This window comes from Raphanus sativus, unplaced genomic scaffold, assembly GCF_000801105.2.
Source record: "Raphanus sativus cultivar WK10039 unplaced genomic scaffold, ASM80110v3 Scaffold1525, whole genome shotgun sequence".
Classification (NCBI taxonomy): Eukaryota; Viridiplantae; Streptophyta; class Magnoliopsida; order Brassicales; family Brassicaceae; genus Raphanus; species Raphanus sativus.
The window spans coordinates 1-16,893 of record NW_026616835.1 but is presented as its reverse complement, the minus strand read 5'-3'; the positions used below and the strand labels follow the sequence as shown (position 1 = coordinate 16,893).

Here is a 16,893-nt window from a genome sequence, read left to right as displayed (position 1 = left end):
GTGTATTTAAGTCGTCCAGTGTTTAGACTACCTTCTACTATCCCTTCAAGTGTATTTTTTTTTAGACGACCTTTTACGAAGTCGTCCAGTGTATTTTATTTTTAGACTACCTTATTTTTTTAGACGACCTTATTTGTAAGTCGTCCAGTGTATTTTATTTTTAGACTACCTTATTTTTTTAGACGACCCTATTTGTAAGTCGTCCAGCTGGAAAACCTTCCAGACGACTTATTTGTAAGTCGTCCAGCTGGAAAACCTTCCAGACGACTTATTTGTAAGTCGTCCAGCTGGAAAACCTTCCAGACGACTTATTTGTAAGTCGTCCAGCTGGAAAACCTTCCAGACGACTTATTTGTAAGTTAGAAAATCTATACAAGTTAGAAAATCAAATAAATCATACATGCCCACAAACATACAAATAGATTTGTGTAAACAAATAGTTCAAATATACAAATAGATTTGTGTATACAAATAGTTCAAATATACAAATTGATTTGTGTATCTATACAAGTTAAAAAATCTATACAAGTTAAAAAATCTATACAAGTTAAAAAATCTATACAAATTGATTTGTGTATCTAATCATACATGCCTACAAACATACCACCATCCTCATTATCTTTCAGATGCTGATCAACAAGCTCCGTCCATATAGCCAAAGCCATAGTATCCCTCATAGTCTTCGCATTGGACCTAGCAAAGTCTTTAGGGCTAAAGGGGACCCCAAGAGCATGACATTCAATGTACTTTGCAGCGTACACGCCACAATCACCATTGTTGGCCGTGGGTACATCTTTGAGGAGTCTCTCATAAGTGTATCGCTCCAACCCATGCATCTGGTCTCCGCACTCCACAATCAGATAAGGGACCATCTCGAGAAAAGGCTCCATTATCTCATCCCATCTTTCTGGTATGGTAGTTGAAGGTATGCTGTCCCAGACGACTATGTGCCTCTTAGGGATCGATATCCAAATAGCCACCCAATGTTTGTTGTCCAAGTTCAGTGGCGCATAGATATCATCAATGTCCTCCCCCCACTTCTTGTTTGATTGGCAAAATGAAGGCATTGATCCGTCATACAAACTCGCCGCCCCACTAGGTAGCATTTTTCCTAAACCATTGTGATCAGACGACGATGTTTTGAAGACCAGATACTGTTCTCTCCAAGACTGGGTAAAGTTGTGATCCAGGAAGCACATTCGCTCGCTCCGGAAACATTGTGGGTTCTCCTTATACCTCTGCCTCAGCACATTCATCCAAGCATCTATATGCTGCATATAAAATAATACAAGTTAGAACCTTCCAGACGACTTACAAATAAGTCGTCTGGAAGGTTTTCCAGCTGGACGACTTACAAATAAGTCGTCTGGAAGGTTTTCCAGCTCGAAAACCTTCCAGACGACTTATTTGTAAGTCGTCCAGCTGGAAAACCTTCCAGACGACTTATATATTTACAAATCTATACAAAGACAAGTTACCAGACGACTTATTTGTAAGTCTTCTGGAAGGTTTTCCAGCTGGACGACTTACAAATAAGTCGTCCAGCTGGAAAACCTTCCAGACGACTTATATATTTACAAATCTATACAAAGACAAGTTACCAGACGACTTAAAGATAAGCAGAAGACTTACTACGTCTTCCAGCCATGCTTTGGATGTCCGGAGTTTTTGATACCACCAAGTTGGTGATGTACGTGGTTTGTCCTCTTCCTTAGTGAAATAATCACTGCAAACAAAAAAGCAATCAGTTTTGGTAGACTAAATCAAGCTATTATGGGTAAAGCAATCACTTACGGATCAGTTTTCAACCAATCAGCGAGCTCCTTCATCTTAGGTCTGTTTAGTGTGGGAAATGGATTATACTTTCCCACTCTAAGGAGTTTCCTTCTCTCTGCCGTATAAGGAGATATCTGCGTGGGAGCAGGTTTCTTCGTTCGTTCACTCCTTGCACGCACAGAAGCAGTGGGAGCTGTTTGGTCCAATACAACCAGGCTCGGTTCTGAAGCTGAAGCTGGATCGGTGGAAGCGAAGCTCGGTTGTTGATCGTTGGAAGCGAAGCTCGGTTGGTCAGTGGAAGTGAGAGGAACAATCTCTTTGGAGGTGACACCATCTGCTTTATCCTCCGGCAAGATCTTATATACCGAGATCGCCTCATCTGCTGTATCCTCCGGCAACAATCTCTGCAATAAAGAGAACAAGTTAACCCTGGACGACTTAAATAAAAGTTGGGAGAGGATTTGGTTCCTGCTGGAGTTCAGACGACTTATTTGTAAGTCTTCTGGAAGGTTTTCCAGCTGGACGACTTACAAATAAGTCGTCTGGAAGGTTTTCCAGCTGGAAAACCTTCCAGACGACTTATTTGTAAGTCGTCCAGCTGGAAAACCTTCCAGACGACTTATATATTTACAAATCTATACAAAGACCAGACGACTTAAAGATTTGATATTAACCTCTTTGGGCAGAGGAGAAGGCTGTTTCTTTTGTGGAGAAGGCTTTTTCGTTTGAGGAGCAGGCTGTTTCGTCTGAGGAGCAGGCTGTTTAGTTTGAGGAGCAGGCTGTTTCGTTTGAGGAGCAGGCTGTTTAGTTTGAGGAGCAGGCTGTTTAGTTTGAGGAGCAGGCTGTTTCGCCTTTTGAGGAGTAGGCTTTGCCTTTTGAGGAGCAGGCTGTCTGGTGGGAGGAGTAGGATGATTGGTTTGAAGTGGAGGCTGATCCTTTTGAGGAGTAGTCTGTTTGTTACTAGCCCCGGTTTCTGGGGCTTGTGGGGTAGGGTGTTTTTTACTAACCCCGGTTTCTGGGGCTTGAGGGGTAGCCTGATTGGTGACACCAACCTTCTTCTCCACAGCTTCCAATCTATCGGAGATCTTCCTAATCTCCCTGATGCACTTCTTAAACCCCTCTTTCATCATGTCACCTAAGTCCTTGAACATGTTTTCTAACTCCTCTCTGGTCACCCAACTAGCCTCTTCTCTAGCCTCTTCTGTAGCCTCTTCTGTAGCCTCTGTAGGAGCCTCTTCTCTAGCCTCTTTAGGAGCCTCTTTAGGAGCCTCTTTACGAGCTTTCTTCCGAGGTCTCTGATTGTCTTCCTCCACCTCCTCCACAACCATCTCTTTGGCTCTTTTCGATGGAGTCACAAACTTGGGTTTTGTACCAGTGACTTCCCAGCAATCCATGGTCCACTTCCACGGTCTCCGATCATACATCACTTTAATGATGTTCTCCGCGGGCACGTCATCAACCTCAGAGTCCCATTTTGGCCACATTTCACTAATGTCCTTCTCAACAAAGTTGATCACGCGGGTCTGCAGTAAATAGAAGAAGAATCGAGTTAGATATTTGAAACAAAATACTAAATAGACGACTTAATTATAAGTCGTCAACTAAGTCGTCCAGCTGGACGACCTTCCAGACGACTTATTATAAGTCGTCTACTAAGTCGTCCAGCTGGACGACCTTCCAGACGACTTATAATAAGTCGTCTACTAAGTCGTCCAGCTGGAAGACCTTCCAGACGACTTATAATAAGTCGTCTACTAAGTCGTCCAGCTGGAAGACCTTCCAGACGACTTATAATAAGTCGTCTACTAAGTCGTCCAGCTGGAAGACCTTCCAGACGACTTATAATAAGTCGTCTACTAAGTCGTCCAGCTGGAAGACCTTCCGGACGACTTAATTAAGTGAAGATGGAAAGGTACCTGACTCAAGATAGCAGCTTTCATGAATCTGCGGCCTCTGCTGCCGTCGTAAGCCAGAATCGGTGGAGACGGACTGTTTGCTCTGGGTAGACCAATACTAGCACCCAATCCCGGAATAGCTTCGTACGCCCAGACCTGAAGAACTTGTATAAAGCCATCCACGGTGTAACAGCCAGTAATATCTTTGTTCCACAAAGAGTCCATCAGCACCTTAAACGCGACTCTCCCCCATGGATAATTCTCAAACCTTTCTAAATCCATCACTAGCCTTGCGAGAGTAGCTCGTGTAGCGCTTGAGAACTTTTTCCCTTCAATGAATCCAGTGAAGATGGAAAGGTACGCGAGTCGCTTGCGATCTTCCCTGGACCAATCCCCGCATCTCTTCAGTGCTGCTATTATCTGATCAGTACTTGGCCCAGCTTCCCGATGAACTCCCATCATCTCCCAGAAAGAAACCATCTGTGGGGTAACTTCACATTCTGGTGTCTCAAGGTCCTCGATGTAGTCGCAGTTTAGACCAGTGATGTTTTCAAACTCTAACAGTGAAAACCTCGCAGGTTCTGGACCAACGAGACACCACATCTCGTACTTCTTCTTAATGTCCAGCTTTAAACCGAGCAAGTGGTGAACCAGCCTTGAAGCCCAACCAAATCCCTGCTCCTTGAACTTGATGAAAACTCCCAATCTCGACTCCTTGAGCTCTTCAAATTCAGCATCAGTGAGAGCTTCCCTAAGAGCAGTATGCAACTTCGTGTTATCCGTATGATACGAAATGCTATTGTGGGGTTCTGGCTCTTCCCCTAATGTGTATAACCTACGGGGGAGTTCTGGAATATCCATCCTTTTTGTCTGCAAAATAATCAAAGACAACAATAGAAGTCAGAACACAAGCTAAATCAATCACGCCTTAATTGTTACTCCAGACGACTTAGTAGACGACTTAAATATAAGTCGTCTAGAAAGTCGTCCAACTGGACGACTTAGTTGACGACTTATATTTAAGTCGTCTGGAAAGTCTTCCAAATGGACGTACTAAGTCGTCCAGGTTGAAGACTTTCCAGACGACTTACTTACAAGTCTTCCAGTAGAAAAATTTCAAGCGGACCTGATTAGTCGCAGAAGGAGTTCGAGTACTCGTCATTGTGGTTATAGATCTGAAAAAATAAACGTGAAACGGTGAGAATGAGTAAATTGAAAGAGACAACGTTTTATGTTCATCTTTTCCACGAGTTTGATGACTTACCGGCGTTAGGGTTTACAGAGAAACGGCGCTACGGTTTACAGAGAAGAAGCGGCGGCGCTAGGGTTTAGAAGAAGCGGCGGCGCTAGGGTTTAGAAGAAACGGCGGTGCTAGCTAGTGTTTAGAGTAAGCGGCGGTGAGAACGTTGGTGAGCACGGTGGCGAGGGCGACGGTTTGTTCGGAAATAGTGGAAGCGGGGGCGCTAGGGTTTAGAGGAATCGGCGGCGCTAGGGTTAGAAGAAGCTGCGGCGACAACGGTGAGAATGAAGTGAGATAGATAGCCGACGTTGAGAACGATGGTTGTTCGGAAATAGTGGGAATTCGAATCGCCTTTGATATCGCCGGTGAGAGAGAACTGTTAGGGTTTCTGTTCGCGGAAAATGAAAAAAAAAAAAAAAAATCACCTTATATATTGGGTAAATAATCCGGTTAGCTTTAAAAGTACATTGGTAAACTTTAAGGTTTGGTCCGGTTTAGACGACTTATTCTGGCTGATAATGTACATCAGACGACCTAATATTTAGTCGTCTGGGAACAGAAGACTAAATATTAAGTCGTCCAATACCCTAAAATGAACCCCTAAACTAAAATGACTAAATTAACTTACTAACCACGTTATAAAATCAAATTATACTTCAATAGTGTTTACTATACACAGAAACGAACACGCCTAGGTAATTTTAAAATTTTCAAAAACGGTTTTAATGCTTTCCAAAATCTAACCCTAAGAACACATACAATACTACAACATATGTTGATGAAACATAAACTAAAGAATATCATGACTCACTACTTTCACTCATCTGGGCTGAAAACAATTGAAATTTGTTATATATTAATTTATATCTCTTAAGACATATGTTAATTACATAATTCCAATTTTTCACTTATCAAAATATTTTTTACAAAATTTTTAAATTATGTTTAAGAATAACTGTCCAGACGACTTAACTTAAAGTCGTCTGGACGACTTATTTTCAAGTCGTCTGTTTACAGACGACTTGCGAGGGGTAGAAACGTAAAAAAAAAATCCGTTTTTTTGTTTGTTCACAAGGAGATAGTTGTAATTTCAATAGCCTTTTAAGTTACTTTTGCCTTTGACCCAAGTTGGGGTACTCTTTTGGGTTTGACTCCAAGTTTTGAGTCACAATTGGTAATTCTCCCAAGATAAAAACATAAAAAAAAATACCCGACCGACCGGTCGGGTTAAGATCTAGGAACGTCCTTAAGTAATCTCTCTAGACTCTGCTTTCCACATCTCGTCGTCAGTAAAGTTTTAAGTGCTTTGATTCGCAAAGCATCTCTTCTGCGAATTTATGGCGTCGCCAGCGGCCATAGCTGAAACGGCAGCAGGCGCTGATGGTCAGCAACAGCAGCAGCGACAAGGAGGTGGTGGTGGGTTTGGGCAGAGTATAACAGGAATCATAAGAATCGCCGTCTTCTGCTACTTCGCTTCAAAGTTCTTCTCGCCGAAACAAAAACCAGTGGATCCTTCTCTGCCTCCTCCTCATCTCATGTCCAATCTCTTTCACAAAGGCGAGCCCTTGGTACGGTTTCTCCAATTCGATTCCCTTCTCTCTCTCTCTCTCTCTCGCTTCGAGGTTCTAATAAAGTGTATATTCGTTTTTTTTTCCGACAAAACAGGATATGTGGTTTTATCTGTCGGAGAAGAATGATAAATTCAATGACTTTAGCAATGATGGTGCGCTTGTTTGGCACGAGACCAACATTCCTTATGCTGTGTGGAAGCCTGAGAGCACTAGGACCTTTTCAATGAAGTACTACCCATCCGAGGTTAGTTATTTTCTCTCTTTAATTTCAATTTGCTTCCTTTGAGTTTAATTGATATATATTAACTAGTGTTCCGTTGTGTCTGAGATGTTTTGTGGTTGCAGGCACTGAAGAATAATGGAAGTCTCTATGCTCATGTCTTCTTTGCTCGATCTGGTTTCCCTATAGATCCTAACGATCCTGAGTACCAACCTCTTAACTGCTTCGGCAGGACGCATCGTAAGACTGAACGGTTCCTTTTAATTAACAAGAGTTGATAAGTTAGATTCTTTAATGTTGGCATTACGTTAGACAACCTCTCTTTTTTTTTTACTGGTTTCAGCTGTTGCGACTTACTTGCCAAAGAGAAAAGCGGATAAGAAGAAGAGTCTGTTGGGGAATCCTAAAGATGATTCTGCTGAATCCAAGGCAAAAGTTGAGGTGTGTGAAATCTAGAGAAACCTTTTGGATAAGGATTTTTTTGTTTTTTTTAATGTATTATGAAGCCTTGTGTTATTGGCACACATTCTTATGAACTAACAACACAAAGCAGACTTCGCAGGAGGTTGATGATGGTCATGACTCGGAACTGAAGGATGAGGGCCCTGTGGAATGGATATCCTACTGGAAACCTAATGTCACCATTAACCTAGTCGATGACTTTACTCGGTAACTTCGTTCTTCTGATAATTGGTAAATGAAAATAATGAATTTATAAGGCATTTGCTAATTATCTTCAATTTTACTCACAGATATCCACAGCATGGTGTACCACCAAATATTGCTCCTTGTATCCTTGGCACATGTTTCTTTTATCATTTGAAGGCACTAGACATGTGTCCCGCTGCATGTTTCATCTTCCATGACAATTTTTTTTGTTGTATAAGTTGAGTCAAACTCGTAAAGAACATTTTTTTTTGCTTTCCTTAACGTTATTGGCAGACATACAAGTAGAACCTACTACAGTGAACTACTACCCTACGGTGTTCTTCAACGAGTTTTGGCTGCTAAGGGACAAGCTGATTGCAATCAATGAGACAGTCTCAGAGCTACCACTTAACATAGAAGTAAGCCCCATAAGCATGACAAAGTGGCAGCTATTTGAGCAGATTGAACAGTCTTTCCAGGTTCATCGTAGCTATGGAAGCATGCTTGATGGTGAATCCGACGAACTAAAGGTAGTTGATTCTGTTCCTTTATGCTCAGTTAGCTTCATTGTCTTATATACTAAGATTTGAGCGTAGTTTTTTTTTTTTTGGTGGTTTATAAATACTTGCAGAGGGTGTTTTTGGAAGGCAATCCCTATCTGTTGGGCATCACAATGTGTGTTTCGATGCTGCATTCTGTATTTGACTTCCTTGCATTCAAAAATGGTAAAACGCCAAATACAAAAGCTAATATCCTTTTGATATTAGCTTAATCTAATTGTCTGATTACTTTCCCTGCAGATATCCAGTTTTGGAACAAGAACAAATCTATGGAAGGACTGTCTGCAAAGTCTGTTGTACTCAACTTCATCTGTCAGTTCATCATCTTCCTCTACCTGCTTGACAACGACACGTCATGGATGATACTGGCTAGCTCTGGAGTTGGCGTCTGCATTGAGTTCTGGAAAATAGGGAAAGCCATGCGCATAGAGGTAGGTGCCATCTAATAACATTAAACTAGAAAAATCAGCAAGTGACACTTTCATTCTGATATTTCAACTTTTTACAGGTTGATCGAAGTGGAATGATTCCAAGATTGAGGTTCCACGATCGTGAATCCTATGCGAGAAACAAAACCAAGGAGTACGATGATATGGCCATTAAATTCTTATCCTATGTACTTCTCCTCCTTGTCGCGGGATTCGCCATATATTCACTAGCCTACGAACGACACAAGAGCTGGTACTCATGGATACTATCTTCACTAACGAGCTGCGTCTACATGTTTGGTAAACAAAAAAACACTTCAAAATTTCTCTTACACCAGTTCAAAACTCTCATGTGTTTTGATTCTTTTGATGTGAAATCAATGTTTGTGTTTTTTTTTTTTTGTAGGTTTCATAATGATGTGTCCTCAGTTGTTCATCAACTATAAGCTAAAGTCAGTAGCGCATCTACCATGGAGGCAAATGACTTATAAGTTCCTCAACACCATCATCGACGATCTCTTTGCTTTTGTCATCAAAATGCCAATGCTGCACCGTCTTTCTGTCTTCCGAGATGGTAAAATAATACAAATCAATCTTTCTCTGAGATTTTGTTGATTCATGCCTCTTTTGATAGTTTTGGAATTGACAAAAGAAGAAAAAAACTGATGATGATCTAAATGTGGTGGTGGTGTTGCTGCAGATGTGATATTCTTGATATACTTGTACCAGAGATGGGTTTATCCTGTGGACAAAACACGTGTCAACGAGTTTGGTTTTGGAGGTGAGGATGAGTCTGTTGATCCGAAGAAGATCACTGACCAAGAAGATGACAAGAAAACAAACTAAAATAAGCTTTTTTTTTTAATTTTCCAAATCAATTTTAATTTCTTTGTTCTACTTTAGAAGTGTTGTTTTAAGCTTATACGATATAGTTAAGATATAAAAGTTTTATAAAGTAACCATCATACATTATTGTTTTCACACTTTGGTTATTGTGACATTATTATTTTTGTTTATCGTTGTCGAGATTTCTGTTTTGTCCAATGAACTTGCATACGTGAAATATGAAGCTCCTAGTTCAACTGTTGAAGAGCATCTCTTGAAGCAACGTTATCTCGCTATCGCATTTTCGTTGGTGGAAAAGATCATCAAGTATATATCAACCGTTGGTGAAAATGAAGGGGCGCTAAGTGATGAACCTGTCTTCCTCAAGGTGATTAAGACGCTTAACGAGACAGTAGGAGTGGTGCTCTGAGTATCTGAAAGATGCGAAGGAACATGGAAAGAAGAGAGGAAATGATCGTCTTGCATCTGTGCGAGTGATTGGGAGCTATCTTGCTGAAACTCCTGATGCATGCAAAGAGCAGGTCCAAGAACTTCTGGATTATATGTCAACCTGCTTCCTGCTCCCAATGCTTTGCCAGATAACAATGAAGGCTGAAGGAAGTAAACTCTTGGCTGCTTCAAGAGGCTATGTAGCGGTCATGGGATGCCTAGTAAAGCTGATCCGGTCCGATGGTCAGAATGGTGAGGACAATGGAAGCATCTTCCTGGCTTGTGATACCGTCATGAATCTTCTTCTGAAGAGGGAGTAAATCAGATTCTCGCCGGAGTTGTCTACGTTTTCCTGTCTTTTGGAAGCCTTGGCGCATTGGGCGGATGGTACTAAGGATCCATCGGTACCAATGGTGGCTGCAAGCATCTGTTCTCTGATTTTCGATTTCACATCAGAAGGATGCTCTACTCAAGCAGGCTAGTTTCAGTTGTTGCTCCTTGGATAGTTTGGCCAGATTCATTGCTAGGAGCTTATCCTCTTCGAGCCAGGATATGTCGGATAATGCTGATCTTCTGGAAATCATAACCGCAGGATACTCTCGATGGTCAAACCGTTTCCCCACCGTTAAGAAACATAGCCGTTGAGCAATGACACGGAAGTAATCTTTATGTACAAGCTCTCTCTATTTTCCTCTAGTCCATGATGAGTCAAGTATGATATTATTATGTTTTTTTTCTCATGCTGCTTTCTAGGGGATAGAACATTGTATTATTTCTATTAAGCAAAAGATTTTTGTCAAAAAAAAAACCCACTGATGATAGTGGTCAATATATATTACTTATAGAGCCTATATGACTGTTCTCTAACTATAGTATAGGCTTTACTCATTCGTTGTCAAGTTACCAAAAAACTTGACTCATATGTTTCACCAAAACAGGTATAATATTTGATCCGAGCACCTCATGTAAATTTGGCAAACTCTTACCCATCGAGATATAAAGTTTTATCTATTTGTATATTAGAATTAGAGCACTTATATAACCTACTAATTTACTCTGGTCAAAGCAAGAGAAAACTTGGCGTGGTTTTTCATATTTTTCCCTTTAAATGATTATTTCTGCTATATTATGCATTAATAAAGTATAAAATAAATAAAAATGATAACTACTATAAAAAAGAAGTTTAAGCATAAAACATTTGTTTAACATATAGAGTACATATTAACAACAATTTTTTAACTTGCCAATAAAATCTAATTATTTTAAATTTACTTATGTAAAGTTTACATGTTTTGTTAGTAATTGAATTACATAACTTCATGTATTTTTACCATCTGTAAAAGTAGTTATTTTATTTTTTTAAATAAATTATAGCTATTAGTTGTCTAGAATTAAATGTATTTTGAAATCCAGTTATTGCATTTTTATTTTGTAATATTTGAACTGAATAAAGTTTCTTCAGTTTTACCATATTTAAAAAATTAACTAAATTTATGTAGTTTGTTTCAAAATTTTAACTATTAATTTTGTATTTTCATGAGATATAAAATGAAATGTATTTTAAACTCTAGCTATAAGTTTTTATTTTAATATTATATATATATATATATATATATTAATAAACTTTTTATATAAAATTTATTTATTTTCAGTGATAACAATAGAACTTTTTATGGTTTTAAAAAAATGTATGTTATTATTAATAATTTATTTTAGTTTGAAAAACAAAAACCAAAATCTAATAATATTTAGAATAATTCACAATAGTAAATCACCAAAAAGCAGTTATAACCAAATCTTACAAGATATGAGTTACGGATTTTGACGGTACTGAACAGAAGAGATACCCAACATAATGGTTAGAGCAAATACCACCAAAATTCTCTTAGTGAAATCCATTATATATTAATGTAAAGAATGTTCATAATCAAAGAACAATAGACTCAATTAATAGATTATTTAATAAGTCTTTTTTATAAGAATCAAATATAATATTATTTCCAGTTTTGAATTTTTCCAGCTTAGAAAGAATCCAAATCATTAAGACAGATATTGTGCAGAATCCACGCGTGATGGTCATCACCATTCTCCATCAGAAATATTTGGTACGTAATATATGGATGCTCAAAGCTTTTGAAACCAATACTTTGGATTGGATATTTTTTTTCACCAGATGGCCCGGTTACTATCACTGTTCATCGATGTGTAGCGAGATGGTGGTGTCTTGAAAAATAGCCAATTTCCTGCATTGTCTGGTATGATCTCTAGCTGCCAAGGAAGTGTGGTGAATAATCCAGGCTACTTGATCCAAATTTGGAACACTTGTTTTCTAAGCCTCGGATCCTGTTCAGCAAAGCCAAGATACAAACCCTCTTTCGATGTTCTAGATCAAGGAATCCGTCGAATAATGAAACACCACAGCTCGTTGGGCAAATTTTTTGTGCCAACTAGAAATGACCAAAACAAAAATAGTTGTGATTATCTCTAAACTCTCAGGTAACAACCGAGTGAGTGAGATGAATTTATTTTCATTATAGTAAAAACTCTATATCGACTCTATCTTAGTGTTCTTAAGTGATATTAGATCCCCGTTGATTATATGTTAGGTTAAAATCTCTTGTTGTTGAGATCTTGTATTCACACTTTAGTTTATGAAAATTGATGCTGAGCAAAAAGAAAATATAGTAACCATCATACATTTATCAGCACATGACAATATGTCATCTACAAATAAAAATTGGATACAATAATCGTAACAAGGACGTTCTCTTCATAGTTAAAATGCAACGTTGTTTCAGACTTTAGTGAACACTAATGAATGCAAACAACATATGTTTTCACTATTGCATTGTCCATTTGCAGTCCCCATCGAGGAGCAGACTCAATGCATTTCAGCAACCCTTTTCGACATGGACCTGAGTCGAAACATTAGTAAATTTTTTTCCGGGACCCTAAACAAACAAAAAGTATATATTTAGAACAATTCACAATAGCAATCATCACATAAAAACAGTTATAACCAATCTTACAAGACATGAGTTCCTGATTTTGACGGACACTGAACAAAAGAAATGCCCAACTAATGGTAAGAGCAAACACCATCAAAATTCTCTTAGTGAATCCATTATATTATTAATGTAAAGAATACTCATAATCAAAGAACAATAGACTCAATTTATAGATTATTTTAATAGGAATCTTTTTGATAAAGAATCAATGTCAATATTATTTTCTGATTTTGAAATTTTCCAGCCTATTCAGAATCCAAACCATTAGGACAGGTACATGTCACTTTTATGAGGTTAGTATGCTATCTAAATATACCATTTAAAAAATGAGCAAAGAATATTTGAGAGATACTTTTAGGAAAAAATCTGGAGATAATAATTGATAATAGGATATAATACTGTGAAAAAATTATAACATTGATCAGATCTCTATCAATTTATAATAATGATTATTTTTTGAAAACCATAAATAAAGAGCTCAAAATTTTGTCGAAACATATCTTTACTATATGGGCCGTACTTTTAAATCTTTTATGAGCCCAATTACATTACGTCAGCGTCAATACGATAGAAAAAAACAATAAAAGTTCAACACTGATTACGCGGGAAGTGTAGGCGCGTGGGGATGAATCAGATCAAACAGCTCACGCGCACTGTCTCAAAACTGGCCTAGACGAAACCAAAAGATCTCTTACAACGATTGCTCCGTGTTCCTCCTAACCTTGTCTACGCCCGAAAACTCTTCGATCATCACCGTAGCCCTTGTATCTTTCTCTATAACAAGCTGATTCAAGCATACTCCGCTCACGACCGCCTCATGAATCTATCTCCCTCTTCAATCTCCTCTCCATCGGGCCTCCGACCAAATCCACCACACTTTCAATTTCGTTTTCGCGCTTCCGCTTCGATGTCGTCGGTTCGAACGTTACGGATGCTTCATTCGCAGTTTATTAGATCTGGGTTTGAGTCTGATTCCTTCTGCTGCACTGCTTTAATCACTGGATACGCAAAGGTGGGAGCTTTGTGTTGTGCGCGCAGGGTGTTCGACGAAATGCCTAACCGAGATGTACCTGTGTGGAACGCGATGATCACGGTTTACAAAAGCCAGGGTGATATGAAGGCGGCGATGGAGCTGTTTTGATTCGATGCCGTGTAAGAATGTGATCTCGTGGACCAGTGTTATATCTGGTTTTGTCAGAACGGAACTACGCTAAGCTTTAACGATGTTTTTGTGTATGGAGAAAGATAAATCTTTGAAGCCTAACCATGTAACTGTAACTAGTGTTCTCCCCGCTTGTGCGAATCTAGGGAATTGGAGATTGGGGAGAAGGTTAGAGAGATATGCTAGAGATAACGGGTTCTTTGATAACATTTACGTTAGTAATGCTACGCTAGAGATGTACTCAAAATGTGGAATGATAGATGTAGCTAAATGTATATTCGATGAGATTGGAAAGCAGAGAAATTTGTGCTCATGGAACTCTATGATCAGTAGCCTAGCTACGCACGGGAAACACGACCAAGCATTAGAGCTTTTATGCCCAAATGTTGCGTGAGCATTTTTTTCTTGTCATGTTGATCACTTGGTTTTTAAAAGTTTTAACGTTATGATTCTCTGTTGCTACTTTAGCGAGAAGGAGGGAAACCTGATGCAGTGACATTTGTTGGGTTGCTGCTAGCTTGTGTTCATGGTGGGATGGTGGAGAAGGGCAAAGAGTTGTTCAAGTCCATGGAAGAAGTTCACAAAGATTTCCCCAAAGCTAGAGCACTACGGATGCGTGATCGATCTCTTGGGGCGTGTTGGGAAGCTGCAAGAAGCCTATGATCTCATCAGAACAATGCCGATGAAGCCAGATGCTGTCGTTTGGGGCCCTTTGGGGCTTGTAGTTTCCATGGCATGTTGAGTGGAGCAGAGATAGCAAGCGGGCACTGTTCAAGCTTGAACCTTCCAATCCAGGTAACTGTGTGATCATGTCAAATATATATGCCGCAAACCGAGAAGTGGGATGGAGTTTTTGAGGATGAGGAAGATGATGAAGAAGGAAACGATGACAAAGGCCGCTGGATATAGCTATCGTGGAAGTAGGAGTTGAAGTTCATAACTTTACTGTGCAAGATAAATCACACCCAAGATCTTATGAGATCTATCAGGTTCTTGATGAGATCACCAGGAGAATAAAACCAGACCAGAGTTTACTTTGACTCGAAACAATGACCGAGTCTCTGTTGAACTGAAATACTTAGTGTTTTCACATTCTTATATTCAATTCCATATCAAACTTTACTTTGTATACATCTTTCTGTTGAGCAAACCGAAACATTAACAAAGTTTCACAGAGGTTAAAACCATTTAAGATGTTTGCTTTGTTTCTCTGAGTCTGAAACTAATCATATGATCTTATTCGACGTCGTAAAAATCCTCACAACTAAGTAATAAAAAAACTCACTCAGGGAATATTAACTAAATCCTTTACAAACTTTCTATACACCTAACAGAGAGCATTTTCGACGTTACCTATGAGCAGTTGGTGTTCCTCGGCATGGTGTAACGGCATCTGAGCCTGTTCATTGGTGCACCAGGAACCACTGAGCAGGGACTGAAGCAGCATGGACTCCATAAGCCATGAGGAGGAGCTGGGAGGTTCACAGTGTTTTCCAACTGCTCTGGAGACCAATGGTCCACCTACCGGTTGACCTACGGTTGGTGTTTCCATACATAGGAAGGTCCAGGTGGTGGTTGGAGGCGGCTTGCTTGACTGATTTGTTTCCTCCTCCAGCAACAGGAGCAGAACCGGTGGTGGGTGTTGTTGTTCTGACCAGTGATCGGTCCTTGTGGCGTTGAGACATCTGCGTCGCCAACACTGTAATGTCATGAATGCTTGATCGTCTTTCTGTCTTTGTTCATTGAGTTTAGACCGAATGAAATACTTCTGAGCATGGCTGGCGACTTGGGTCGGTGTTCTTGTTACCACAAAGTTACGAGAATGCTACGCCAATCACCTTTCCCATACTTATCCAAACCAGAAGAAATAACCTGCAACACAGAAGAGACAACCCCATTAGTTCATCAGAATCATTGCATACACAAAAAGACAGATCTTTCTGGTCATAAGTATCAAACAAGAAAACACACAGAGCTGCTAAAGGACCACACAAGAGCTTGCATAAGTATCAAACATGAAAAACCACATAAACGGTTTTGTCTTTTGTAAAAATTAACTCTCACAGCAGGACATTTCAACAAAAGAAAGATCAACTTCACTGTTAAACCCACTTCCATTTTTCCATTTTTTTTGCTAGTGGAAAAAAAACAGTCCGGTGATTCCTTTTCAAAAGGAAAGTGGGGTTATACAATAACGGAGGTGGACCAACTAACTATCCTTTTTCTCAGGTTTCAGCATAATAAACAGGCATCTAGCTTCATCAAGTGGTGAAAAGATGGTCAAAATGGGTCCCAGAGGTTAGATAGCTATCTCCCATCATCCTCTAACATGGTGGATGTATGATATAGCAGTTTAAGACAGGGAGGTAATGATAATTTATGAGGACATCTTTCTTTTTCCCCACCCATGCAAAGTTACACTTTCACTAATAGCAGAGCCTTAGAAATCATGAGAATTTAGGAAGCATCCTCTAGAGTTAGTTTACCTTGGGTAAGTCCCCCCCTAGAAACTAAAACCCAAGAATCTAAGAGTTTCCGGTAAAGGTCTTGCTTCTAAGCACTATAATTCCAAAAAAATCTAACTTGCTCTAGGTTCACAAGAAAATTGACATCCAGAGGATATGCCTAAAGGATTAATGTTCTTTGATCTTTAATCAAAGAAAAAATACTAAAGGATTGAGAAGAAGCATAAACATTTAGCAGAATAAATAAAACAAAAAGGATCTCACACCTGTGCTCATCCTCGGACCAGGCAATACCCTTTCGTCGTTCTTGATCAGCCTTTGCTTTGCTTCCCTGATCATGACTGTTGTTGCCACCTCCTTTTCTTACTGCTCCCTCCTCCTCCATCGTCACAACCACAGCATCCTCAAGAGGATAACCGGTAAGAGAAGTGGGACACATCCTGATTCGATCCTACTAACATCTTCAACTAAAAGCTCGTAATGCTCTTTAATCTGCTGGACACTTTTCCCTGGCATCCGCAGCAATCTTCTCCCACTTTTCCTCTGATTCATCTGTGTAACTAGCAAGAGCTCTCTCGAACGCAATATCATCTTCCCTATCCACGCAGAACCGTCGCCACTAACTTCCTCCACAGTCATTTTTTT

The 16,893-nt window shown here is 39.5% G+C and overlaps 2 protein-coding genes and 1 pseudogene across 3 annotated transcripts; 2 read left to right on the top strand and 1 right to left on the bottom strand.

The window, feature by feature from the left end:
- Positions 1-6,163: 6,163 nt before the first annotated feature.
- LOC130504366 (uncharacterized) lies at positions 6,164-9,354 on the top strand. Of its 2 annotated transcripts, none has more exons than XM_056998985.1 (12): positions 6,164-6,479; positions 6,577-6,726; positions 6,828-6,942; positions 7,046-7,143; positions 7,265-7,371; positions 7,455-7,492; positions 7,645-7,880; positions 7,982-8,075; positions 8,151-8,341; positions 8,419-8,638; positions 8,745-8,912; positions 9,039-9,354. In XM_056998985.1, exons 1-12 carry the CDS (start codon positions 6,249-6,251, stop codon positions 9,182-9,184), a joined length of 1,794 nt encoding a protein of 597 aa, XP_056854965.1. In that variant the 5' UTR covers positions 6,164-6,248; the 3' UTR covers positions 9,185-9,354. The 2 variants fall into 2 exon arrangements, with proteins under 2 accessions (XP_056854965.1, XP_056854964.1); XM_056998984.1 differs by having other exon boundaries at positions 6,165-6,479; positions 7,256-7,371.
- A 3,892-nt stretch (positions 9,355-13,246) lies between these two features.
- On the top strand, positions 13,247-14,823 carry LOC108818193 (pentatricopeptide repeat-containing protein At5g08510). The gene is given in 13 exon segments (XM_056998983.1): positions 13,247-13,262; positions 13,265-13,302; positions 13,304-13,430; positions 13,433-13,469; positions 13,471-13,756; positions 13,758-14,171; positions 14,252-14,365; positions 14,367-14,490; positions 14,493-14,543; positions 14,546-14,616; positions 14,618-14,635; positions 14,637-14,695; positions 14,697-14,823. Coding segments are annotated over 13 exon segments (1,482 nt in total).
- Positions 14,824-15,132: 309 nt separating this feature from the next.
- On the bottom strand, positions 15,133-16,887 carry LOC130504365 (transcription factor SRM1-like; annotated as a pseudogene).
- Between the last annotated feature and the right edge of the window lie 6 nt (positions 16,888-16,893).